This window comes from Colletotrichum fructicola (assembly GCF_000319635.2).
Source record: "Colletotrichum fructicola Nara gc5 chromosome Unknown KSG_Nara_v1_contig01, whole genome shotgun sequence".
In the NCBI taxonomy this organism is placed as follows: Eukaryota; Fungi; Ascomycota; class Sordariomycetes; order Glomerellales; family Glomerellaceae; genus Colletotrichum; species Colletotrichum fructicola.
Window position 1 is genome coordinate 1,921,821 of NW_027094051.1, and position 25,201 is coordinate 1,947,021.

The 25,201-nt window shown below is 54.2% G+C and overlaps 4 protein-coding genes across 4 annotated transcripts; 2 read left to right on the forward strand and 2 right to left on the reverse strand.

Moving 5' to 3' along the window:
* Positions 1 to 424: 424 nt before the first annotated feature.
* Positions 425 to 4,730, reverse strand: CGGC5_v000554 (Uncharacterized protein; the record flags this gene model as incomplete). Its single annotated transcript, XM_032032328.2, has 9 exons — positions 425 to 1,113; positions 1,167 to 1,214; positions 1,290 to 1,397; positions 1,459 to 1,539; positions 1,603 to 2,116; positions 2,804 to 2,819; positions 3,743 to 3,958; positions 4,177 to 4,345; positions 4,640 to 4,730. 9 exons carry the CDS (start codon positions 4,728 to 4,730, stop codon positions 425 to 427), a joined length of 1,932 nt encoding a protein of 643 aa, XP_031888222.2.
* An 8,673-nt stretch (positions 4,731 to 13,403) lies between these two features.
* On the reverse strand, positions 13,404 to 14,219 carry rpl35b (60S ribosomal protein eL33; the record flags this gene model as incomplete). The annotated part of the gene is made up of 5 exons (XM_032032326.1): positions 13,404 to 13,501; positions 13,568 to 13,668; positions 13,728 to 13,823; positions 13,996 to 14,005; positions 14,195 to 14,219. 5 exons carry the CDS (start codon positions 14,217 to 14,219, stop codon positions 13,404 to 13,406), a joined length of 330 nt encoding a protein of 109 aa, XP_031888225.1.
* Positions 14,220 to 17,963: 3,744 nt separating this feature from the next.
* gsdA (Glucose-6-phosphate 1-dehydrogenase) lies at positions 17,964 to 19,969 on the forward strand (the record flags this gene model as incomplete). The annotated part of the gene is made up of 7 exons (XM_032032325.1): positions 17,964 to 17,989; positions 18,173 to 18,245; positions 18,298 to 18,318; positions 18,384 to 18,728; positions 18,785 to 19,724; positions 19,779 to 19,890; positions 19,966 to 19,969. 7 exons carry the CDS (start codon positions 17,964 to 17,966, stop codon positions 19,967 to 19,969), a joined length of 1,521 nt encoding a protein of 506 aa, XP_031888226.1.
* A 1,475-nt stretch (positions 19,970 to 21,444) lies between these two features.
* On the forward strand, positions 21,445 to 24,826 carry RGR1 (Mediator of RNA polymerase II transcription subunit 14; the record flags this gene model as incomplete). Its single annotated transcript, XM_032032324.1, has 3 exons — positions 21,445 to 22,086; positions 22,137 to 23,326; positions 23,377 to 24,826. 3 exons carry the CDS (start codon positions 21,445 to 21,447, stop codon positions 24,824 to 24,826), a joined length of 3,282 nt encoding a protein of 1,093 aa, XP_031888227.1.
* Between the last annotated feature and the right edge of the window lie 375 nt (positions 24,827 to 25,201).

The window sequence follows — 25,201 nt, forward strand, 5'->3', positions numbered from 1 at the left end:
GTCCCATTAGGACAAGTAAGAAGCGATTACCGGCCTCAAGTCTCCAGCTGCGTAACCGTAGGCTGTTTATAGCCGCTGGGGACTGTGCCGTGACCCGACCATCTGTTTCTGAGATGGTTTTTCATAATCTCAATATCGTACGAATCGTATGCATGTACCGTCATCCAACAATATTAAACCGTCTTTTTGAATAAAACCAGATGTCACCTGGTTGTTCAACCTGTCCGCGGGCAACCCAGCCCATCCATGATCATGAGGACCGCCTCGAAGCGAAATGGCAATTCGCCGTCACCGGGCCAGCCCAAAGTATGCTACGCTGATCTCCGGCCGAGGTGCCATGCCGCCTCCCGCCTCGTAGGTAGAAAAAATGGGGGTATCGACAAAGAAAAACTGAAACCGTCTCATATCTCATGCCTTGCGCCCCTCAAGATGACTTGCTGAACCTGCGGGAAAACCAGCTCTTCCTCTTGGCAGGCTCGGGCCGTTGCTGCTGCTGCTGCTGTTGCTGTTTCGGCGGTTGCTGCATTTGCTGCGGGGCTGCCACCGGCCTTCGCAGCACATTCGAGTTTCCGGACACTCGTGGACCAGTCTTGATGTTGATCGGTTGTTGCTGCTGATGCTGCTGATGCTGCTGGTGCTGCTGGTGCTGCTGGTTGCTCGGTCCGCCGTTCTCGAAGTTGAAAGAGGGTGGCTCGGATGTCATTGGCTGGCTGAAGCCGATTCCGTAGTCATTCGCGGGCGCTTTCTTAGGGGGCGGAACACGCTCGACAGAACTGTTGTCGCTGCTGGTCGGATCTGTGTGGTATCCCGCGTGCTCGCCCGAGCTTCCACTTCCAGCCGCAGACGTTACCGTTTCGTATGAGCGGTCCTTGTTGGGCAGGGGGTAAATATTCTGGTCGCCTCTCCCATAGCCACTCATGTGCGGTTCTGTTTGCGTTCGCGGTACTCTCTGGCGATAAGGCATATCGTTTCCGTTGTGATAGCCTCCTCCATGCTGGTAATTATCGTAGTAGCTCTGTCGGTTGTTGCCCATGCCAAATTGGCTGCTCTCGGGTCGGTATGAAGCAGGGCGACTGCCATAGTAGCTGTCCTGGGGGTAGCGAGGTCCACTGGCTGGTTGGGGGTTAGCGATGTCGCCTGCTTCGTTAGATGATTGCAAGACTTACTAGCATAGTAGCTGCTTCGGCGGTTCCATGTCGCGATCGACTCTGTGTCTACGCGAAAAGTGTTAGAGGCAACGGGTCTCCAGGGGGATGAAGTAGACATGCCTGAACGAATATAAGACTTACGACGGTCCCTGTCACGGTAACCTCCATCAATCGCGGCCTCGAAGCTGCGAATGGTGTCTAGCGGTCGCTCCCAGCGGCTGCGGGTAGGGTTGGACCGGTCAGGCTCGGCTGCATTAAAGAATCAGCCGACACTCACCACCGACATTTTGCAGGTTTCGCTATAACGTACCAATGGGATTGCCGAGACCATCCTTGTGTTGTATTGCGCGAAGAGGGGCGAGAGAAGTCTGTTCCATAGCCTGGACGGCAGCTGTTCATAGTGTGTTAGTGTATGCGCCTTGACCAACGACCGACGCATGTCGAGGCGACTTACAAGGCTCGGCCTCGCTCATAGCGACGGTAGGATCTGCCTTGGTATGTAATCTCTTTGCTTCCTTCTCTTCGGGTGTTTCGTGAAAGTCGATCTTGTGGCTGCTTCCAGAGCTCTTGTGGGATTTGTTGGACTGGAAGCTGAAAGTCCTGGGCCTTGATCGGGAGCGCCTCTGCTGATTCTGAGAAGAGTGGCTCTGGGACTGGGGAATCGGGGGCGGCTGCGGGCGCTGAGGCTGGTCGTACTGCTGTTGGTAGGGAGGGAACTGAGACGGTGCTTGATACTCGTCGGGCTCTTGGGAGTAGTACTGCTGCTGGTTCGGCTGGTGATGCTGCTGCTGCTGAGGAGGCAGGACGGGAAGTGGATGATGCTCTGCCATGATGGGCGGCCGGGGGAGGGTACTAGTTTTAATTGATCTGTCTCGCTCGGTGACGGGCGGTGGGCGCAGTGGCAGTGGGCAGCGGGCAGCGGGCCTGGGTCTCGGCGAGCAAGGACGTTTGATGGAGCTATTGCGTGCCTTATCGCGGGTCAGCAAGGGGAAGAGTGGGCGGGCGGTTCCCAGGAGCTCGCTAGCGAAGCAGCCAAGGTAGTGTTCCCAGGGGGAGGCGTGATATGGAGCAGTGCAATGTGGACCGATAGAAGGGTGCGTGTGGTGTTTCCGGCAAGCTTCCGGGGGGGGAAAGTGGATGCAGGACTAGCAGCAGGCAGTGTACCCATAGAACCGGGCTGTTTCCAGTGTTCCACTGATGGAGATGTGATTGTGATGGGAGAACGAGAGCAGGAAGCAGGAAAGAAGTGTGGTGTTTGTGAGGATTTGTGCAGATGTGTGTCCTCTCTTTTTTTTTTTTCCTTCTCGGAGAGGTGTCGCAAGGAGGCAGAAAAGCAGGGAAGATAGTGTCTCGTATGTGGCTGGGGGGAGGCGAGCTGGCAAAGGTAAAGTTGGCAAGGTACAGGCCCTTCTTAGTCGCGGGAAGCAGAAGCAGAAGCAGCAGCAGCCTGTACTGGTGTGCCGAGCAGGAACGAACGGCCGGGCAACCACCACCACCGGCACTACCACCACAACCACCAGCAAAGCTCCAATACCGACCTGCAACGGGGTAGTGCGATGACACCCACACGCGTGGGTGCGCGCGGTGAGGTGGGAAAACGGTGACGGCGACGGAGGATTGAGGCTGGTGGGCAGGGTTAGGTGAGAGATACGTACCTGTCTGTACCTGTGCCTGTAGGGAATTTACTGGCCGATGTTTGGCGACGGGATGCTGCAAGCTGCAACAGAAAGGCGGGAGTCTGAGAGTCTGATGGATTCTGATGGGGGCAACTTCGGGCGAGCGACGCCGGGATGCTGCTCCTGCTGCGCTGGGGTGCGCCGCCTTTGGGGGATGTTGCAGGGAAGGACGTGGTCCGCAAACGGCTAAGCGCCGCCTCTTTTTTTTTTTCCCTTTCGATGGAGATTTGGGGTGAGAGGCTGGGGGCGCTCGCTCGCACACTGAACTGGGCCCTGTTCACTGGGTCTACCCGGACGGTAGGCGCCTCCTGATTGTCCGCGAATGTCTTGGTGATGCGATTTGCCGGTTTCTGCTCTGTCTGGTGTTTTTTTTTTTTTTCTGCCCGCGTCGATTCAGTGCAGCAATTCGCCGATGCAGTCACTGGTAGCAGCAGTCGCTGTCTTTCTTTTTTTTTCTCTGCCGTTCACCGATGATTGTGCAGGACCTTAGCTGGATTCAAGTCAAGGTTGGTCTGCACTGCAGTCTATTTTCGACGATCCGTTGAAGAAGGCCGGCAGTGCTGTTTGTCGGTTTCGTAATGATGGGCAAGTAAACTGGGTAGCCTGTTTGATGGCCGGGGGTGATCGGTGATCGAATGCGACGTCGCGCGTTCTCAGGCGTGGTTGCTTGGGGTGGGCGTGCGTGGTGGAAGGTATTCGTGGGCGGCGGACCCAGAAAACCGATGCTCCAGCGGATGGGCAATGACAATGCCAATGCAGACCACCGGGCTAAAGCAATGGGCAAATCAATGGGCGAGTGAGTGGCTCAATGTCCAGAAACGCCCCCTGCTGTAATCGGTTTGTCGATGGCCACAATGGCTGACGTCAAGCCGCTGTAATCGTCGCGTGTTTCAGAGCCTCTCGTGCCGTCGCTCAGACCTGACAATTTGAAAACCCGAATCTTCCTTTTGCCTCACACTCAAATGTCCAGGTGGTCTCCCTCTTCCCTTTCGGCGCTTGGCGTAGGGTAGGGCGTCCTGATACCGGTCTTGGGTTGAGTGAGCGAGTGGGTGGTGTCTGATGTGGAATTGCGGAATTAGAATAATATGGATCGGATGGCTGCTCCTTGCTGCAGTCGGTAGGTAATTCGGACTTCTGCCCAAGAGCCCCAGCGTTAGCAACCAGCCCAGACTTGCATTGGATCAATATGCACCAGCTGAATCAAATGTCTCTTTCATCCCACGTCGCCATCGGAATCGCTGTCGCTGCAACGCACGGCACTGTGGCACGGCCTGGTGCTGCCGCCGTCCGCAGCTTGCTTGCAGATGATGACGGGGGATGAGCCAAAAAGAAATTCCTTCCTCTGTGCGCACCTTATTTCCAATTCAACTCTTCTCCCTAGCTGCTGTCGATTCTCCTGTCGCCTTCCACGTACGTTATTACCCCGACCGTCGATGATGATCGGTTGTTGGCTTTTTGGCTCGCGGGTCCGGGCCCTGGCGACGCTTTGCTGGTTAAATTGGTTTTCTATGATGGTGCGCTCTGGAAATTCAACGGCGTCAATAGTGTCCGAGACCACGTCGTGATGGCCGAATGAAGGTGCGATAAGAGAAACGAGACGAGCAACTGCGGCTACGAAAAGCAACAGACTGCAGAAGCACACGAGGGCGAGGAAGGGAAATTGACAGTCGGAAATTGACAGTCGGCACAACAGCGAGTTCTGGTGGTTTTGACGCACACTGCCAGAGGTGCCCCGCGTGCTCTGCTCCGAGTGCTGCGCTGGTGGCTGAGGGCGGGTGGGTGTAAGTGAGGGCAAGGTGTGAGTGTGTGACTGACCGGCTGCAATGAATGGCGTGTATGTGCAGAGATGTGAGACCTCGACTGGTAAAGCAGAGCCGAAAGCATAAAAAGAGTCCCAAAGATACATTAAAACGTGGCGGGAGGCCTTGGGTATCTATACGAGCCTGCGAAAAACTGACCAGTCAACGAACAGCCGGCGACGTCGAACTATGTGCGACTGGTCGAGGGCTGAGCAGACAGCGAGAGAAGATGGTGTGTGTGGTGACGGTGACAACTGCATCACCAGAAGCAGTTAAGGCATGGCCTGTCATGGCAGGCATAGGCATGCACGAAGTACAGCTGCCACCTGGGATACTTCCGAGCAACTTTAGGTAGGTATTAGCTTCCCTTGGAGATTCGGGGATCTGAGGTCCTTCCTCTCCGTGGTTGATTGGCCTTGCCTTGCTAATACACAACCACGACCACGACAACCAACCCTTCCCGTCCATCATCAGCACCCAAGGGAGGATACTGACACGACTAAAACTAACAACAACGTACGACGCCCAAGGTATCTACTCCAAGGTTGGATGGAGCTGGCCAACCAGTCTCGTCTCACCCTGGCCTCAATTACCGGGCCTTCCATCGAATGACAGGTCACGGAACCCGACGGAACTTGGGGATTGCCAGGTCACCGGCACACCGGGCACAAGTCCCTCATCCCCTTCTCCGTGATCAGAAGACGCTCTGTACTCGAATTTTCTCAAGTCCCATCCACGATGTACAATGGGCATCGGCATTTCTGGAAGCTCGCCAGTCCGACTTGCACAGCCGGCCCAGCAGGTAGCTAAAGGCATCTGGAGCAAGGGAAAGCAAGGGAAAGCAAGTGAAGGGCCTGGCCTTGCATTCCGTCCCAACAACCACACCTTCGAACAAGCCTCCCTCCCACAACCTTGCCTTGCTTACAGGCTCCCACCTCACGCAGACAGACGTTCACACCATTGGGGAAACGTGCCTGGTACCTGAAAAGCCAAAGGTACTTACCCTGCGCTACGATGAGGCCGGCTCTGAGTGAGTGTGCGCGTATGCCCGTCAAACACGCTCAAAGTCGCTGGAAAGAGGGGGAGGGGAACTCGCAAAAGCCCAAGCTTGAGCTGTTGGCGGAGGAAACTCCATTCCTCAGCCGTCCAGTCCATTACGCGTTTCGCCCCTCATCGACCATCCCACCCACCAATCCAGCAGTTTACGAGGTCGAGGTTCCATCCGCCTAGAAACCTTAGCGTTAGTCCCGCCGACGACAAGAACCGATCAGCCACCACTGCCACTGTTGCCCACCACACGACGTGAGGTTTGGGCAAGACATCGGCCACGGCGAAACAAGACACGGCGAGATAACCTCAGCTCAGGGTATTCGCTACATGCCACAGCGTACTTGGCCGCCGTGTCCAAAGTACCGGCTGATCGGGCGTCGTCTCTTCCATTCCGCCGCGCCTTGATCTCTGGCTTTACTTCGATCTTACTTCGATACCCGTGTCAGCCATGTACCTCGCGACCTGGTTCCCTCTCTAAAAGACCACGCAGACTGGTCAGCCATGTACGTGGGATGTAGCCGCATGAGAGATGTGCGTCGGGACAACTGTACAACACCTCGGCCTGAAACTTGACTGCTTTTGCATCATCCAAGCAGGCAGTCAACAGAACGACAATCCTTCCCCGACCTCCAGCGACAGCAGCGGGGCTGCATATTCGTCCACGACTCCATCTGCGACTCATGCTTTGGAATGTTTGGGCACGTCGCCCCAAACACATTCAGACAACATCTTTCGTCTGATACCCGTCTTCAATATGCCATCAGGAACGAACGGCATCGCGCCAAATGGACCCTTAGCCCGAGACACGCGCAAACACTTGGATCAGACGCCTCGAGCTTGCGAGGATAATGCCCGTCCCACCGCCTCTTCCTCCTCCTCCTCATGTTGTCTGTCCCTAGACCAGGCTGGGCAATGAGTCTTGGGTAATACCGACTACCACCCCTGTAGATCGTGGACGTGGGCTTCGTGTTCAGCAGTCATACGAAGGCTGGGCCACAACAGCGCGGCGATTTGGCAAGTCCCACCTGCACCTGCGCGCCCGAATGTTCAACTTGGCTGCCGCCAGACCGCCGCATGAAGCGTTAGTTCAGTTGTCGTCAACACCCGCAGGTTCCATATTGCCTCGTCGGGCTGCGCCTCAATTGGAGCTGCAGTCATGACGCGGATCGAAAGCCTACTTGAGAAGATGCGCGCGTACAGCAGATACTTGCGAGACTCCGGTACAGCCAAAGATTCTCCACGTGGTGTTCCGCGCGCCCGTCTAGCCAGCGCTCTCAAATCCGTGCCCTCAGTTCCACAACACTGAAGTCCAGCCCGTAACATCAGTTGCATCTGCTCTGTGGTCCTCAGTATCTAGCCAAGGATCCCGGGTCGACGCCGTCTAGATCAGATGTTAAGTTTTTCTCTGCACTTTCCATGAGTATTCTCTGGGCCCTCTTCCGTCTGTACACAAGTCATGTCGTGCACTTGCGGCCAGTCAAGGCAGGACTCCAAAACGCCATCTCGTCTGTGGACGTGACACTCCCGTCTCTCAGTTCCCTCCTCTTCACGTTTGGTCTCTCACCAGCCTTTCACAACCAGCAAGGAAAAGAACGTGAACAATCATTCTACGGAGTAACTTCAGTGGCAATGTACATTGTCTTTCTGTAAGGTAACTTGGGTTGCAATGCAAGTACTCCATCAGCAGGGTGTTGGAGGCCCGAGCTTCTCGTCAATCCTCTCCATGTTTCCATTGATCAGCCCTGCCACCAACCAACCCCCAACCCACTAAGGTTTTCCTGACAACCTGGAAACCAAAATAGAACGGGACCTGCCAACCATCGAAATACGCTGATGATGCCTCGATAACATTCTCCAACGTCCAAATCAGCCGAGCTCAGATATTCGAGGTTGTCTCTTCGACGTCAGCCTTGCTTCCGCCAGGCAACCAGCCCAAACGAAGCTGAGGTGCACCACCACACTGAGGTGGGTAGTCTTCCATCAGTTTGCAGTGAGGGTGTGCCAAGCCCATCAAACGGGAGCCAATGGCATGTTACCTTGCTGGCACGGCCGGTGCTTCCGGCTACTAGGACGTTGGGAGCTGTACGAGATGCTCACGCAATCGCTGAGAGACCTCACAACGAGTACGTCCATCTCTAGAGACGCACAATCTATCAGTAGGCTGGACGACGGACTTCGAGCGGACTTCGAGCGAGCTGCTCCTCCCGCCATCCGCGGGACCAATGGCCAGGCACCGCGCAAGCTCTGCTAGCCTTTATCAAGATTCCGTCGGTCTTGGAGGATGCAAGTTCGGCCTTTTTTGCACCCCATCACAGAAGATCGGGACGGGTCTGCTTCCGTTGCCCTCCACATCCCTGAAGATGCACCTCAACCTGTTTCGAGCACCACGGGCATCGTGGTTGGCAACGCCTTCGCTATTTGCAGGTTAGCCCCGGGCTTCTTCACCGATTGGTTGCTGTCCCATCTGCAACTCGCACCGTCGCCCATCCGTCGCCGTGTGCTAGGAATTCCCAACCGCAACTTCATACTTGTGTGTCCTGCCACGTCCGTTTCCACGGCTGGTCTTCCATTGCGCTTCCGGCGGTACTAACAAGCTGATACTTCAGCGATTGCACCACCGAGCACGAATTGACTTTGGCAACTCCCCATCCTGTTCGCCTGATTTTTGCTCCTCCTCCACACGCACGGCCGGCAAAAGACCGATCTCGATCATACCTCCAGGCGCCAGTGGCGGGCGGTAGTTGACCTCCGTCCCAGCCCAGAGAAAACCTAGTGGCTGCGTCGCGCGTTTGGTGGGGGCAACAGGAGGACAGGAGCAGACCGAGGGCGCCCACGGACGGAGCTAGAAACCAAAACCTTGGCATCCCGTCCGACCTTTCCCAGCCAAGGACATCCCGCCGGACCTTTTTTATCCTATCTTTTTTCCTTCCCCTGCCCTTTCTGCTGCTTCTCGAGGCCTTCCTGAAACCCAGCACTTTGTCAGTTGGGGCGCTTCTGGCCAGGAAAACCTTACCAGCCGGGTCCGTCCTCAGACCGCTGACCCCGAGGGCTCTGACACCAGAACCCTTCAGAATAATTCCATTCCCGCTGCCCTCTTGTCGGACCTTTTTTTTTTTTTTTTTTTTTTTTCGTTGACGTGTGTTTTAGAACGCGACGCGTTCAACTAACGGCTTTCGGGGGTGTATCATGGGCATATGTTTTTGATGGGTGTTTTTTCTCCTGTTGTTGTTTTTGTTCCTCGGTTGTTTTGCGCTCGCCTTACTTCCGCCTTGCTGAACTCACGTGGACTTTCGCTTGGGTGATGAATTGAGTTGGTCTGATGGTGCTGTCTGTAACTTGTCCTGACTAGAGACTGAGTTTTGACCATCATTGTGGCTGTTCGTCGGACGACTTTGTCTTCTCGCTCTACTGAGTAAAGTAGTGGTATGTTCTTGGGGAAGGATGATGTAGGTTGTTGCAGATTGTTCGGAGTTGCAGCCGAAAGCGAACTCCTCCGAGAAGTATATCGCGAGTGAAGCTTCAGAGGCCCGGGATCGAGATGTATTCGACCCATCTTTGATGTGTCTGTTCGCCGGTTTTGTGATGATCTTGTGGTTTTTGTTGCTGGTGCTTACAATCTGCCTCGGATGTGTTCCGCAACTTGAAGTTCTTTCGTCCATGTGCTCCATGACCAAGGTGGTATGGCGGACAGTGAGCTATTGGAGTGATGTGTGTCCATCGGATGGTGGAATCAATGGTGTTGATTTGACAATTCCATTGTCGAGCAATGTCTACTTGCTGTTTTGTCCAACTTCAAAACGTTGAACCGCATGCAGGGAGTCTTTGTCTATAGCCATGTGGCATAGAGATATGTTGACTTGCGTTTCATTGCCTCAGCCTGAAGTGACACTCCCGGTTCAACGTCGGGCACGTCACCAAGTGATAATATCTATGTCGTTCTGACATGCAAATCGTCTCTGTATTCTTCCAATCGTTGCGTCACATTATGAAAGCGCATGCTCACTGAGGGCAGGCCGGCTTCAACATTTCAGAGACAGGCCGGGCAACCACACGAGGATCGGGAACCTGACTGTAGCTCCAGTCTGCTCAAACTTGTAATGACCACTTCTGATCCCGCCCTTTGCTTCCGTTGGGCCATTTCGACATGCCGAGGAACAGGACCCTTTTCGTTCTTCAGATGTCGATCTCTCCAGAAGTGGGTTTTATCCGAGATAATCGTACCGCGGCGTATGCTTCGGCAGCCTCGGCTGCTTGACCCTGGCTATTGTCGTTGTTGGACTTCATGCTCTGGAATATGCTTGTGTTGTTCCTCTCCGTGAATTCCGATTGGGAGGTCGTTCGTTTGGGTAGCACCTACAATGTTTACGAGAAGCCGGCAGCTGAATGTCTCCTTTGCTGGGCAGGCACGGGAGCAAAGAGCGGAAAGTGAAGGCGCGGCCGCCAGAACATGGTTATTGCAGACATTCAGAATCTGACGTTGTTCGAATATTATACGAAGACTCTCTTTTATCGGTGACTAGGAAGTGGTTTTCAGAACGGCCGTCTCAGACTAAGAGGTTGCAACGATGCCACGTTTATTTGTTGAATCATGGGCCAGGACTGGCTCAGGACTTGGAGTCACAAGAAAACGTACACCAGCTGCAGAGCGCTCATCCAGGCCGGTACTTGACGTCCGTTCCACATGGTTAATATGAGCCCCGCGACGAGGTGAGGAGGAAGAGTCTGCACAAAGAGACCAGGTATATCTCCTATGCTGGGACGACTGCTTTTCCTGTGGGCTGATATGTACTCTTCTTTGATACCGTCGTCGTCGTCGTCGTCTGCATTACCGATGTGTATGCTAACATCAACCTCAATTCTATCAGTTGAGTACGTACAGGAAACGTAGTCGCGCAGATAGGTAAAAGACCAGGCGGTTCCTGCACAAAGTACCTCGTGGTAATGTAGTTAAAACGGTTACTTCACCCAGGAACTGAGGAAGTGTGATATCATTAGGCCAGGGTTGGTTTGCGATGATGGAAGACTTCGATTGAAGTGGGATTTGCACACACGGTAAATTCATATCAGATTACGTCTCCATATCCGCCCTCTTGGCCCTTGATAAAACGCCTGACATAACTGCCCTCATGGAAAGTAGCAAAAGGAACATCATAACGCCACACATAAAGGTGGACTGTCCGTCTGGAGGTGTCGTACCAAGTGAATTTATACTAACAGCGCAGCGTGGAAGAGACCGTCTCAGTGGCCAACTTGGTGAATGCTGTCAACTGAAAGTCACCGATTCAGACTGATCAGTAGCTAGCAGACCACAAGTTCTAGGTTGGACGTTGGAGTCGGCACTAGAAATTTCGAGTTCATCAGATTTTGTCACCATTCCTGACGTTTACTGCTATCCTTTGAATGACCTATCACGCCACTTAGACGGCACTATCAGGTCTCGTCTGCGGCGATACAATACACCAGAAGGCGCGAGAAATAGACAGTATCTCGCGCATGGGGCTCTTACGTTAAGCTCCTGGCGGCGGAGGGACTTCTACCCAGGCACAGCGACACCGAGATAGCAACAGAAACTTTTCAACATTCGTTTCAAAGGCACAACATAACCTTTGAAATAGACATTCAAGGGATGTAGCTCATCGTGCTGGACCTAAGTGGTATGAACCGGATGCCTCGCACCTTGGTGATCCCGTATATCGGGTAATAAACAAACATGCGTCTTTTCGTAGGACACCAAGTTGAACGCGGCAGGAAATGTTCGCTTTTGCCTACAAGAGCAGGGTATAGCCAAGAAGGACAGGTCAATATGCTGATTTCCTCAAAATGCTCTTCTGACTGGAAACGAGCAGTTCCCAAGACGTCGTTCAAAACATCAGCACCAAAATATAGTCTACGGTACTGGAAAGAGATGGCATAATTCAGTGTCCAGCTTAGGCTCATGTCATCTTACGTCTTGGAGGAAGACACCGACCATGACATTGTTTCTCCTATGTCACTCTAGACTTCTTATGAATACGAAGTAGTCTCGTCTTTGCGCCGATTTTATGGAAAACCTTGCAAGGTGACATGAGCCCGCAATGGTTGGCGTTTCGCCAGCGTGTGACTGAAGGTCGATGAGATCATGTCAAAAGTGGTTTAGGATAACGTAGATTTGGGTACGCTATCGGGTATATTCTGGTAGGAGACGCAATCCAGTGAGCTGTGATCAGGTTGCGAATCACAGGGACATGAATTTGAGCAATTACTTCAAGCCACACTGGGACGACCAAAAAGACAAGGTCAAGGATATGGTCCAGAAACGGTTTTTTTCCATCGGAGAATGGGGAGAGTTTGAGAACATGTGAGTATGGTTCCTCGTAGTTTACATGGGTATGAGCTGCGCGCCAACACCGTGGTGTCGACAGGGAATTCGCCGCCTATCATCAGAACCGTCGCTCCTAACTTTCAAGAGTGCTAGAATAGAAGCGCTTGATGAACTAACTGCCGAGCCTGGAACCTGCCGCGCCGACTTCGTGGTAAAGCCTTCAAACCAACGAAGGTTCCTCGCCTCCGTCCTGATGCCTGTGGTGTTGGTCTGCCTTCGTATGTCAAATAGATACTTGGGTCACCTGCCATCTGCAGCGATCCGAGATCTCAGAGACAAAACAGGGCATGGTTAGATTCTAAACCCGGTCGATAAAGCCGACCTGGATGATCTTCAACGGAGCGAGGCGGAGCAAGACGGGATCCCGTTCCGGAAAGGGGGCCGGCCCCCGGGCTCCGCTTCACAAGCACAACCCTGACGTCACCAGCCCTCCTCGGGCGCTCCTCATGCGCGTCTATCATATGCTTGAGTGGAAGACACTGCGAAGGACTGAAGGTTGAAAGAGCCCATGGGCCGAAGAGGGAGATGTGAGGTCTCGTGGGATGGCTGATATACGTGGGGCCTCGCGAGCATGGACTTGTCCGTTTTACTTGTGCGAAGGAAGCAGTGATGTTGGTTGCACCCTTGAGGAAAGGGCAGACTTCCCCGGATTTACCACACATGATATAAATCCACATGGCAAGGCCCTAAGATCATTTAAGCACATCAAAATTCCAGTTGCAGATTCTCGATTCTCATAGAGCACATCTCACGCGGATCCTCACATCACAGTGACATACGAGAAACGGGCGGCATTTCCGGTGCACGGCCTGGGAAAGGACGGGAGAGAGGCAACGCTGGATATTCGCACGCAGCACGGGACGATCGTTTTTCGGAGAGCTGCGTGCTCCTCACTCCGGGGAACGTCGAATGGAGATTGTTCAAAAACCATTGAATACCGTCGCTGAGCCATGTCTTTTTAAACACCCTGACATTAATGCCGCCCGATCTACCGTTCATCGTATCGCGTATGTGTAGCCGGCCAAGCAAAAATCAAGTATGTTTGATTTTTTTGTGTTCTTTTCCCGTCCTCGAGCCCCCTGACATGAAGCTACTCGTCATCGTTTCCCGCGAAAGAATAAAACACGACTCTCCTTGACCGGCTTTTCAAGTCACGCAGAATCATTCCCATGTGTCTCGAAAAAAAGGGGGGTGGGCGAGGGGGGTTTTGGACCCGCGGGTTGTGCGTTTCGCCTCATTTTGGTGGTTTGACGAGTTTGATTTGATGCCTTTTTTAGCAAGCAAGGTGCTATGCTCTTGTCCTTGCCTGGACCGATGCAACCAATTCAGAATCCATCCTCACTACCAACTCCATCCGATGGGGGGCCGTTTAAATCGACGAGGGGTAAAGCATGACGCGGACAGAGGCGCCGAAAGAGCGGGTGGGGAGGGGGTTGGTGAACTTGGCGCGGACGACACCGGAGTTGCCTGTTTGCTTGTGTTAGACCGGAGGCTCGATTGTGAGGGGGGATTCGAGGGCAGATCTGTATTTACCGTGAGGGCGGGTGACCTTGCCCCAGATGACGCGGATCTTGGTGCCACGGATCTCCTTGGAGGCCTTGTAGACGTAGGCGACCTTCTTGCCGAGGTAGAAGCTGTGTCCTCGTTAGCGACTGATTGCGAGGCGGCATACTGCAGGCGCAGGCGAACGTACTTGGCGGCGTTGGTGTCGTCAACACCCTCAATCTTGATCAGACTCGTCTTGGGGTGGGTGACGTGTCTGCTACGCTGGTAGCTGAGGTGACGTCCCCTGAGAAGGCATCGTTAGTCGACTGTTCACATGAGATTGCAAGTCTTCGCAGCATGATTTCGGTTCGCGTGGGAGTGGTGTCTCTCGAGATGCTTGGCGGCTCGTCGCATTGTCCATGGTTGCGAAGTCGGTATCGTCGGCGATGTGGGATTTCGATTGGGATTCAACTTACTTGACGTATACTGCAAAGTTTCTAGTCAGCACTGGTTCATGTAGAAACAACACGCGCAAAGGCGGTGCGGCTCCGTTCGAGCGCTGTGATACTACCAGGCCGACATCGTCGCGATGTCACCCAGGCAGATCGCGAGTTCGCTCGATATCGAAATCGCGGAAGCAGCGTGCGGGACGAGGGGCGAGGGCATTCAACTCACATCTGTGACCGGCTTCCGAAGGCATTTTGACGGTGTTAGTATTTCCTCGCTCCAACCAAAAGGGACTCGAGAAAGGAAAAGGCTGAGGATTGTCTTTGGGCGAAAAGACTAATACTCCGTCGTCGATGGTCGGATGGTGTTTGGTGGTTTCGGTCAGGTGGGCTCACACACGAATAATTTTGAAAATTTCGAGGGAGCATGCAGCCAGGCTCTGATTGGTACGTATCTATTTAGCGAGCCCTACTCCAGGAAGGATCCACTGGCGGCCAGGACGCGGATGAGGCAAGCCACAGCTTATCAGCACTATCGCAGGTGGGGGGCCCATCTGGGGTGCGCCGCATGTGGCTGGGCAGGCAGCGTGTTCCACAGCTGAGAGTTGCGCCCGTGCCCGCGCCTGCTTACCTGAGAATTGTGGATTAGTGTTCCTGTCCTCCGATGCAGGTGCCGTGCTTTCACTGTTCGCGTTCCGCGATTCCGCGCCCACCACACCGAACACGGCGACCATCGTGGACTTGAGGGTCTCGGTCACTTCGGGGTCAGAGGCGTTGCCGACCGGACCTGACCTGGTCCTCGCGTGGGCGCACGTCTGCCGCCAGCAAGCCCACACCGTCACCACTCGCACCTTTATTCGCCCGAAGTTTTGCACCCCTGACGGATAAAGCACCTTGGCCGACAGAGAGAAAGTCCGTCAATGACAAATATCTGCATCATTACCAAGAGACCTCGCCTGCGAATATGCCGCCGACCGCTGAGCCTCACCTATGGCATCCACTGGCAAACCAACAACTGCAACTTTCTGGTGATAGAGTTGCAAGAGTCTTTGAAGCAAGATCAAGATTACCTACGCGTCTTACAGCAGAGAACCGCAAACTCGGAAACACTTGTGCGGCTGAACCGGAGTTCCAGAATCTTTCAGGGTGGCCGAGAGAGCTTGGACGCCGAACCCAACCCGCGGAGTTGTGAGACAGTTGCAGGGCCGGCTGTGTTGGCGGTCCGGCGTCCCAAGTGACACCAAAGACCTAAAATCTCGCGGGATTTCCTGAACAGGAACGGGTTGTTTGGAAGAAGCGACAAGACGCAGAGGATGGAGGGGGGTTGCGAGGGGAGATGGGCTGGGAAATGTCTCATGGCCTTTTCCCACCCTTCGTCAAGCTCGTCAAAAAATAAAATAAAAAAGGTCCATGGTCGGACGTCTTTTGTAAGCATCGGAGCGTGGGTTGAGAGCCTGGGTGAAGAAGGACCGATCCGTGGGGACCCTTGAAGAGCGACTCCGGAGTTGTGAAGTACTACCTCTTAGTTGGCGGCCGTAGGAACAAATGGCCGTTGGGCTTGCCGCTCGCTGCAATGACTGCACCGATTGGAACGCCTCGACGAGTGGGCATTGCGGCAATTTCTGGTCACAAACTCTGCCGATTTCCAGCAGACTGCAGCAGAGGTTCATGCCACAGTTGCATTGGCCGGACCGGCATGAGATGGATCTTTTTGTATCCCATGGAGCCTTGCCAAAACGCCCCCCGCGGTGACAACATCGGAGTTGATGGGGGGAGAAACGTGCAGAGCAGAGAAGGGAAGGAAATGTTCCTCAACACAGGGCAACAGGGGACGGCGCATATCCGCCCTGCAGACCCGACAGATATGACTCCAATGGAACTGGGCCCGACAGTCCAGGTCGGAGTCAGGGTGACAAGCTGTCTGTTGCTACGGAGCACCGTTTCACACAGGCTGGCTGAAGACCAAGACCAAGACCCACGGCTCCCACGGCTTGCCTCGCTTCTCATCGCGAGTTCGCAGCAGCGAAGGTCCAAGGCCCCAGGCCGATCACATCTCCCAAAGCCAAAGTCCGATCGGGAGGCTCGGTGGTGTCCGGCGTTTGGAAAGATGGAGACGAGAGTCTGGGAGTACCGCCGCAGCAGCTGGAGCCGGAGACTGGAGCATGGAGCCCAGGCCAAGGAAGAGTTGCTGATGTTGGCGTTTTGGCGTTGGACCCTTTTTGGGCCCTTGCTACCCGCCCGCCTGAAAATGTGAGGGCCTTTGAGGTCATATGGGAAAGCACGTTTGCTTGCCGTGGACCATGGACCGTGGTCCCAGGGGCGCGAATCCGCACGTCTCTGGCAGGCTGCGTGTGCAGTTTGGAGCCTGTGTCTTGTCTTGGGCTGATGTTCGACAGGGCTCCAGCTCTATTTTTTGTTTCCCCCCTTCCTCTGATGTTTTTTTTTTTCTCATTGGAGCTCCGACGCGCGCTCTGACAGCCAGGTTAGTCCAACAATTCTGCTGCAGCTTGCAGATGAAGGCACCTTAGCTTCTCTTCAGTCAAGGTACCTGATCTTGCTTAGGTGTCGTTCCCAGGCCGGAGTCTATCCTGCCATTGAGCAGGTGCAGAAGTACAGTACATACCTACATGCATCTTGAGTATATGACTTGGCTTTTCTCCTGCGGATGGGTAAGTTGGGATTTGGGACGAGTGAGCGGCAGCAGTGGGAGTTGATCGACGTTTGCGTGAGAGTTCCCTCCCATTTACCCCAAGTGACGATGCAGTCCGTCTAAGACATCCGCACCGCCATGTGTGAGATTCGCACAGTCGACTTCCGCATGGCTTCCATCTGATCCGGCGGGGAGTGTAGGTCTGACGGCGGACCAGGCTGATTACAAGTTAGTGACGAAGGGTTGCTTTGTCTTGTCCAACCCAATTGCCCACTACCGAGGCCCATGCCGTCAGCGCCGGACGAATCAATGCGGATTGACTGACTCTGTGCGAGCTGGAGCTGTGCCAGGAAGCTCTGACTTGACTTGGAGGACAGCACAGGACGGGACGGATATTGAGGGCTGCTCTGGATCTGGTGCTGATGGGCGGCGGGCTTAAGACCGACAGACAGTTAGAATCTCCGGCAGCGCTCAACATTTTATCGACAACACCGAAGACTGCCCCTCCTTTTTTCCCCTCCATTGACATCAACCCTGTCCAAGTTCCAGTGTCAGGTCCAAGTCTAGGTGAAAAGGCCCGGAGACTGCAACGATGGGCGTGGCCTCGCAAACAATGGCCGAAATTCACTGGAAAAACTCCCCAGAGAGCCCACGGTTCGGTATGTAGGCTCCGTCACCGTGCGCCCAGATGTGAGCCTCCCGGCCCAGTGAATGAAGTGTCCGGATACAGGAGAGCAGCACAAGGAAAATAAATAGAAAAGCAAAATAGCAGCCTGTGCTACCATCGTCGACCTGCTTTCTCCCACCTACCCACTTACCTATCAAGGGAAGCTTACCCACTGACTGATTCGCCCCGAGGTGCCTAAAGGCGAGCGCGGCGGTGCGGGACTTACAGCAAGTACACAAGTACAGTACATGACGCGCTAGAAGAGCAGCAAAACACACCCTCCGGTTGTGAGTAAGCTCCCCCTTGCTCTCGCTTTGTGCTGATAGCCCCCGCCTGAGAGCACTAAAAGCGGTACCTCGACCTGCCCTCGAGCCAAGTATCTTCTAGCTTTCTGCGCGTCTTGTCTGTAGGTATACCTTCCTCCCCCATCCACGCCCGTACCCATACCTCTCACGGCGCACCCCTACCTTCATCTGTGCTTCGTCATTACTAAATACCCCAATCCATCCGTCCCGGATCCCGCTCTGTATCTCTTTCCAAAACCTTCCCAACTCCCTCTTCTGGCTTTTTGCTTGCTAACTTTGGTTTCCGTCTGTAGAGACCTGTTCTTACCCTTCTTTCCTATCCTCCTCTCTCACAATCTTCACACAGTCGCGCCGCTTCACCGCCGACATCGTCACCATGGCCGACCTTAGCTCCGCCGCAGCGTATGTCACCCCGCCTTCCAACCCCACCAAGCTGCGCTCTCTCTCGCTCTGGCGACTCCGGACTCGAACTCGGCATCGCGAGCGGGATTCGATACCACCGCCAACGTTGAGCGGATGATCGCAATTGGTGCAGCATGGATTTTTCGGACCTCGGACTATTTGCTAACTCGTGGGCGCTCACAGTTCCATGGAGCTGAAGGAGAACACCGTCATTGTTGTTCTCGGTGCTTCCGGAGATCTGGCGAAGAAGAAGACCGTACGCAGCCACAGCTCCTTGTGACGTGAAAATTAGCTGACCATTTCTGTAGTACCCTGCTCTGTTCGGTCTGGTATGAGCTTCTCGGACCCGCGCGTTGCGATGCTGCGAGCTCGGCGAACTGACTGGCGTAAATAGTACCGAAACCAGTTCCTTCCCAAGGACATCAAGATCGTCGGATATGCGCGCACAAAGATGGACCACGAGGAGTACATCCGCCGCATCAGATCCTACATGAAGACCCCCACAAAGGAGATTGAGCAGCAACTCAACGACTTCTGCAGCCTCTGCACCTATGTTTCCGGCCAGTACGACCGGGATGACTCTTTCCTGAACCTGAACGCACACCTTGAGGAGCTCGAGGCTGGCAAGCCCGAGACTCACCGTCTGTTTTACATGGCTCTGCCCCCCAGTGTCTTCACCATTGTCTCTCAGCACTTGAAGAAGTGCTGCTACCCTACCAAGGGCATTGCCCGCGTCGTTGTATGTTGATTGGTGCCCCCAATGGGCTCAGATTCACTGACACGAGCGCACAACAGATCGAGAAGCCCTTCGGTAAGGACCTTGCCAGCTCTCGCGAGCTTCAGAAGTCGCTGGAGCCCGACTGGAAGGAGGATGAGCTCTTCCGCATTGACCACTACCTCGGCAAGGAGATGGTCAAGAACATTCTCATTCTCCGCTTCGGTAACTCTTTCTTTGGCTCTACCTGGAACAGACAGAACATCGACAACGTCCAGATCTCCTTCAAGGAGCCCTTCGGTACCGAGGGCCGTGGCGGTTACTTTGACGAGTTTGGCATCATCCGCGATGTCATGCAGAACCACTTGCTCCAGGTCCTGACCCTGCTCGCCATGGAGCGCCCCATTTCTTTCGCCTCTGAGGACATCCGTGACGAGAAGGTCCGCGTCCTCCGTGCCATGCCCGCGATTGAGCCCAAGAATGTCATCATTGGCCAGTACGGAAAGTCCCTGGACGGCAGCAAGCCCTCGTACAAGGAGGACGACACTGTCCCCAAGGACTCTAGATGCCCGACCTTCTGCGCCATGGTTGCCTACATCAAGAACGAGCGCTGGGATGGTGTCCCCTTCATCATGAAGGCCGGAAAGGCCCTCAACGAGCAGAAGACCGAGATCCGCATCCAATTCAAGGACGTCACCTCTGGTATCTTTAAGGACATTCCCAGAAACGAGCTTGTCATGCGCATTCAGCCCAACGAGAGTGTCTACGTCAAGATGAACTCCAAGCTGCCCGGCCTGAGCATGCAGACTGTCGTCACCGAGCTCGACCTTACCTACCGCCGCCGTTTCTCCGACCTGAAGATCCCCGAGGCCTACGAGTCTCTCATCCTGGACTGCCTCAAGGGCGACCACTCCAACTTCGTCCGTGATGACGAGCTTGACGCCAGCTGGAGAATCTTCACTCCTCTTCTGCACTACCTTGACGACAACAAGGAGATCATCCCCATGGAGTACCCCTATGGTGAGTCTTTGTGCTGTTAATCACATCCTGGCTTTGTTGCTAATATGCTTGCAGGTTCCCGCGGCCCTGCTGTGCTGGATGACTTCACCTCTTCTTACGGCTACAAGTTCAGTGATGCGGCTGGCTACCAGTGGCCCACTACCTCGGCTCAGGCTCCCAACAAGTTGTAAGTCATGTCGCGCGCATTAGCGTAGCTATTTACATAGAAGAAGAATTGATTCTAAATGATGTCTTTGAGCAGCTGAGCAACCCCTATCTTACCACCAATTCCAAAAGAACGCACGCCTCGGCCACTGCATCCGCGATATCCCCAGCGCCGCCTCATGACGCGAGCGCAACGTATTATATCCATCGAAGGGAGGGCATAGATTCACCAAGAAGACATAAACAAGGGAAGCCAGAGGGAACACCCTAAGGGTGGGCACTGGTTGGAAGATGGAATTTCTTCGCTTTGCTTGGCCGTGTTAGGAAGGATAGAAAATCAATGAGATTTACGTTTCCCACGTTTAACCGCTGACGTTCGCTGAGTCGCAGCCCATATGAGGGAGGAATGCGCCGAATAACAGTGTGATTCCTTGACTTGACACCTCGGGCAGTGAGAAGGAAGCTCCAGTTTGGAAGACCAGCGAGTCATTGGGGGTTCCAAACGCTAACAGAAACGTCATTATTTGGGGCAGCTCGACGAACTTAGCCGGTTTCTGCAGCATATGCATCCGGCGTCGCCAGTCCACGTATCCTCCGACCCATTGTACAGAATCTAGTCGAAGGCATCGGTCATGTCGTCTCTTGACGCTTCGCTCATGGCGACGGCTGGCCGCATGAGGTCGTGGCCCGTGGCATGCTGGGAAATAAAGTCGAAGACTGAGACTAGGAAGCTCGCTCTTGTAGGGTACCACTAGATTAAAGAGAAAGCTGGTACGTGCCCGAATGGAGACTGCTGAGTCAGGTCCTACGTTACATAAGGTAAGGCAAAGGAAAGGACCGTAGGTCGGCTGGTTGGCCAGGCCAGGTCGGCGTTGCCTGAGAAAAAAGAGCAAGGCTCGGCTGCACCTAGACCTCCTGCCTTACTGTTCTGGCTGGTTGCACGCTCCTTCCATCGCAGCACCACCCTCACCATTTGTCCGCCGGCCGATCACCAAGTGCCGGTTTCCTCGGCGCACCCGACAACCACGGCTTTGCGATATCCGCACACATCGAAATCCGACCCATGAATTGATCGCAGCCTTCCGCACGAGCATCACTGCGACGCCGAAACCGCGACTCTCCGATCGTCGATTGCTGCCGGGACTTTCCCCCCAGATCACGCTGCCTCATCGCGTTTCCACGACACCACCCCTGCCTCTACGGAATCGATCTTTCCGTCTCCTATCGAACTCCCTCTCGAAGCGCGTCGTGGTTACCGAACCTGTGCCCTTCGTTGATGCGATTGCGCCACGCTGCTTGTTTGCGCATCTGGCGCCGATGATTGAGTCCCATCTCACAATCACCGTGGAGAGGGATCAGTCTTTCACGTCACTTGGTCGCTTGTTCGCGGCGACCTGCCCACCGGAACCAAAGTTATTCTACGTTGTTCACGAAGCGTCCTGCATCCCACTCTCAGGGGGACGGTCGTGAGGCAGCCAGCGACGTAGGGAAAGGCCTTCCCCCGATGCCTGGTGTTGTCAACATGGAGAATGGAGGGCAGAATGGAACACATTCGAACCACGATAGGAATCTGAAAATGAACGGCATCAACGGTACACCGATGGACGGTCAGCCCTCGCCGAACAAGGGCAAGGCGCCCGTCGAGGCCTCTAGCAATTTGGCGAACGGGGTGCCAGCCGACTCAGGCAAGCAGCAATCGCAGATGAACACCGGTCTAACTTTGCAGCCAAAATCGAGAATGAACGACCTTCCCGAAGAGATCGTGCACATCACCCAGGGGTACATACCGCTGTCCATGATTGTTTCTCGACTCGCGCAACGAACCCACGAAGACCTGCAGAAAGTTATTATGGAGATGGCGGCCGTAAAATGGGCACCGCCGGCGGTCAACGGAAACACACCCCAAGGCAACGAAGCACCGGACGACATGTCGGAAGGAAACAAACGAAAGAAGATGTTGATGCTCAAGTTTGCGCAAGATGCGCACGCTAAATGGGTCAAGGCTCTCGTCATAACGGACTGGAGCAGGAACGCAGAGGCTGTCAGCAAGCTCATTGATATCAAGGCGCATATCGATTCTAAGAGGATGCTGTACGACTATGCACAAGACCTGCTCATCGATCTCAAGAGAGGGCTCAACGGCGCGAGACTACCGAATCCTGATTTGAAGACCGCTTTGCAAGTCCTCACTACTGGCGAGGCATCGTGGGTCCCAGAGGTAAGCTTTCCACTATAAACGCGAGTACTCCCACTGACATCAACTTGTAGCCTGGGTACATACCTCCGCCGCCTCTCACACCAGAGGAGCAGTTGAAGTGGATTGATGATCTGAACACCATGCTTTCTTTACGCCTGAATCTGGATGACTATGACAAGATTCCGCATCAGTTCAAGACCTACAGCATACACTCCGGCAGAGTGACTTTCAAGGTTAAAGGCGAATTTGAGGTAGATTTGACCATTGCCGATGAAGACTTCACCAAGCAATTCTGGTTCATCGACTTTCGGTTCGCATTCTCTCCGTCTGCGAAAAAGCTATCTGATGGGCTGGTATCATTCCTGGAAGGCCAAGTCAACGAAATCCTTGGCAAGGACGGTTTGGAAGGCTGCTACAGGTTCCTGCACGAATTCGTCCTCACGCACAAGATCAATGAGCTCAAGCGACAGGCACTCGAACTGAGCCGAAGCACGTGGACAGGAACCTTAATGGTGGAACCCCTGAACCGAGCTTTGGCCCTGCAGTACTGGACCACAAGATACGGACCAAACGGGCCCAAGAGCTGGGTCATGGTAGCCGTCAACAGTGCGAAGAAAACAAACGGCCAATTAGATCCGAAACAGTCGAGTCGATTAGTTGCGCGGTGGTACCGGGACAACAAAGAGGTCAAAGACGTTCTATTACCGTTTGATGTCGACACCCTCTGTGCAGAAGATCTGCTCAAGACGGCGGTCGCCAGGCACGTGGAGCATATTCTCTCATCGATTCACTCCAAGTTGCTGTCATACCCTCGTTTCGCGAACCGGGAATCATCGATGACATTGAAGGTCTCGAAGAAGGAGCCGGTGGAATCGTTCTTGAGCATGCAACTGAGCCCACGAGAAAATGTTATCTTGGTCGTAGAACCAGTAACTGGCTTCGCGGCAATTCAACCTCACACCAAATACACACTCAGTGGTGAGACACGGCTTAACTACGGCCAAAAGGATCCAGCAGAAGATGGTGTGGTCTGTCTCGAAAGCATCAGGTGGGGTTACGTTATGGAAGAGTTCAACCGCCGGGGGCGAAGCGTTGGATGGAAGACCTGCAAGAGTCCACTCTCAAACGAAGATATCAAGCAACTTATTCGGACTAGGGAGGCATTCCAGACCGTCTTCTTGCAGCGTCAAAGTTTGGATGAGGACTGGCACGTCATGGCCTCTTTGAGCCTTGCTGGTGATGAGTGGTGGTTGATACAAATGTAAGTCTGATCCGCCGCGTACTTGAAGTGTGAAACGCTAACTCGAATAGCGACCGCAACACGCCAGCACGCCCGATCAAGTTTTCTTGTCGACTGCGACTAAACCATGGACAACCCGACTTGGACGACTCATTCTGGAGCAACCTGACCACCTTCGTTACTGGCACGATTAGCCATGTCACCGATTTGCAAAACTTGCATACTAATAGGATCAAGTATGTGATGAGGGAATCGACCAACTATTCTTTGCCTCAACAAGTCCGTATGCCATCAATTCTTCTCAAGCTGTCACAAATTCTACGCCACAGCCATCTCGGTGGGCATTACGGCGCCAACGACGCATCGGATGAATCAGACAAATACGCTCCCTCATGGGCCCAGAACCATGTCGAGATCAAGTTCAAGGGGCTTCAACCTCAGGTTCCTGCGGCTCTCGGGAAAGATGACAAGGGTGCCTCACCGGTGGATGTGATTGACAACTGCAAGATCAACACCGTAGTGGACGCGATAATCAGGGTGAAGGACAGGTCTAAGTTCACGCTGCTTAAGGGGCGGATTGATCGGGACGTTTCTTTCAGCCCTCGAAAGGGCGAATTTATCTTCCGCATTCGACAGACGGTCGGACACCCTATCCTCGACATTCTTACAAGCCACGTCAAATCCATAGACAGGCTCGTTGGCTTCCTCGAAGCCATTGGCAAGGCAAGAGGTTCTCTCAAATGCGAGAGAATGAGTCTTCGCCAAGTCATCTTCACATACGGCGATGTCGCAATGCCGGGAGAGAGCGACGCGACAGCAAAGCCTCGCCGTTGGCGGGCAACTCTTGACCTAGCCCGGAGCGATATCCGGATATCTTTAGAAAGGGGCAATCCGCATTTGCGAATGCTGGACTTGTTCACAACGATGGTCAACACCCAGGCTGGGCTTAAAGCCCTCATCATCTACATGCCGTTAATGTTACCGGTGCTGAAAACGGTTGAGAGCATCGAGTCCAAGTGGGAGGCTCTCGAATCTACAAATCAAGGGCGCGTCGAGGTGTTCCCAAGAGCCGTTGACTGGGTTGCCATTCGCTACACACTAACAAGCCCTTCAGGGCAGTCGCGGGTGCTCTCCGTTGACGTAAGAAGCAAGATAAGACGCCACGAGTCGTGGTTCCACGTCCAGCGGGTGACGGGAGGCGAGTCTTTCGGCCCCGACGAGGAGTTTAACAAACTTCTCAAGGGCATCTGGGAGTCCCACGGAGATGGCTGGAGGGGACTCACCACCGCGGCGGCATCCAGGCCTGGGCCAAGCATCATGGATCTGCTTACAAAACTCGACGACGCAGTCCGCACCCACGCCGCGACGGGCGGCAACGGGCCACCATCATCGGACGGCGCCGCGACACAATTCAGGCAGACCTTTTCGGCAAACCAATCATTCGGCACGCAGCCTACAAGCGTCAGTCAGGGGAGCAACAGGACCTCAGGTAGTAAGCAAGCGCCGTTGGTACTCGACTAAGATGGGACGCCAGCACGGGTTTGCTGTGTCATGGTTGCTGTCTCAAATACCTTTTCTTCTTTTTTTACTTCCTTTTCTTCAAGAGTCATCATCCATTCATATCGTGATACCAAGGGGCCCGGGGTATACGCAACGTGGATAGCAAAGGTGATGGCATTCAGCGGCTTATCGTGCCCTCAAGAGTAGCACGCCGGCCGGACTCGACCGAAATAGACGGTCGCATCGATACCTCCAATAAATTTTGTAAACTTATTGACTTTGACGTACACATGCCACCATTGATCCAAATCTATCAAGATAATTTACAACCAGGTGTGATGCTCCTGACGTCCGTAGCTACGGACAGGTCGAACGCCACGCCCAAGGACGGGCGTG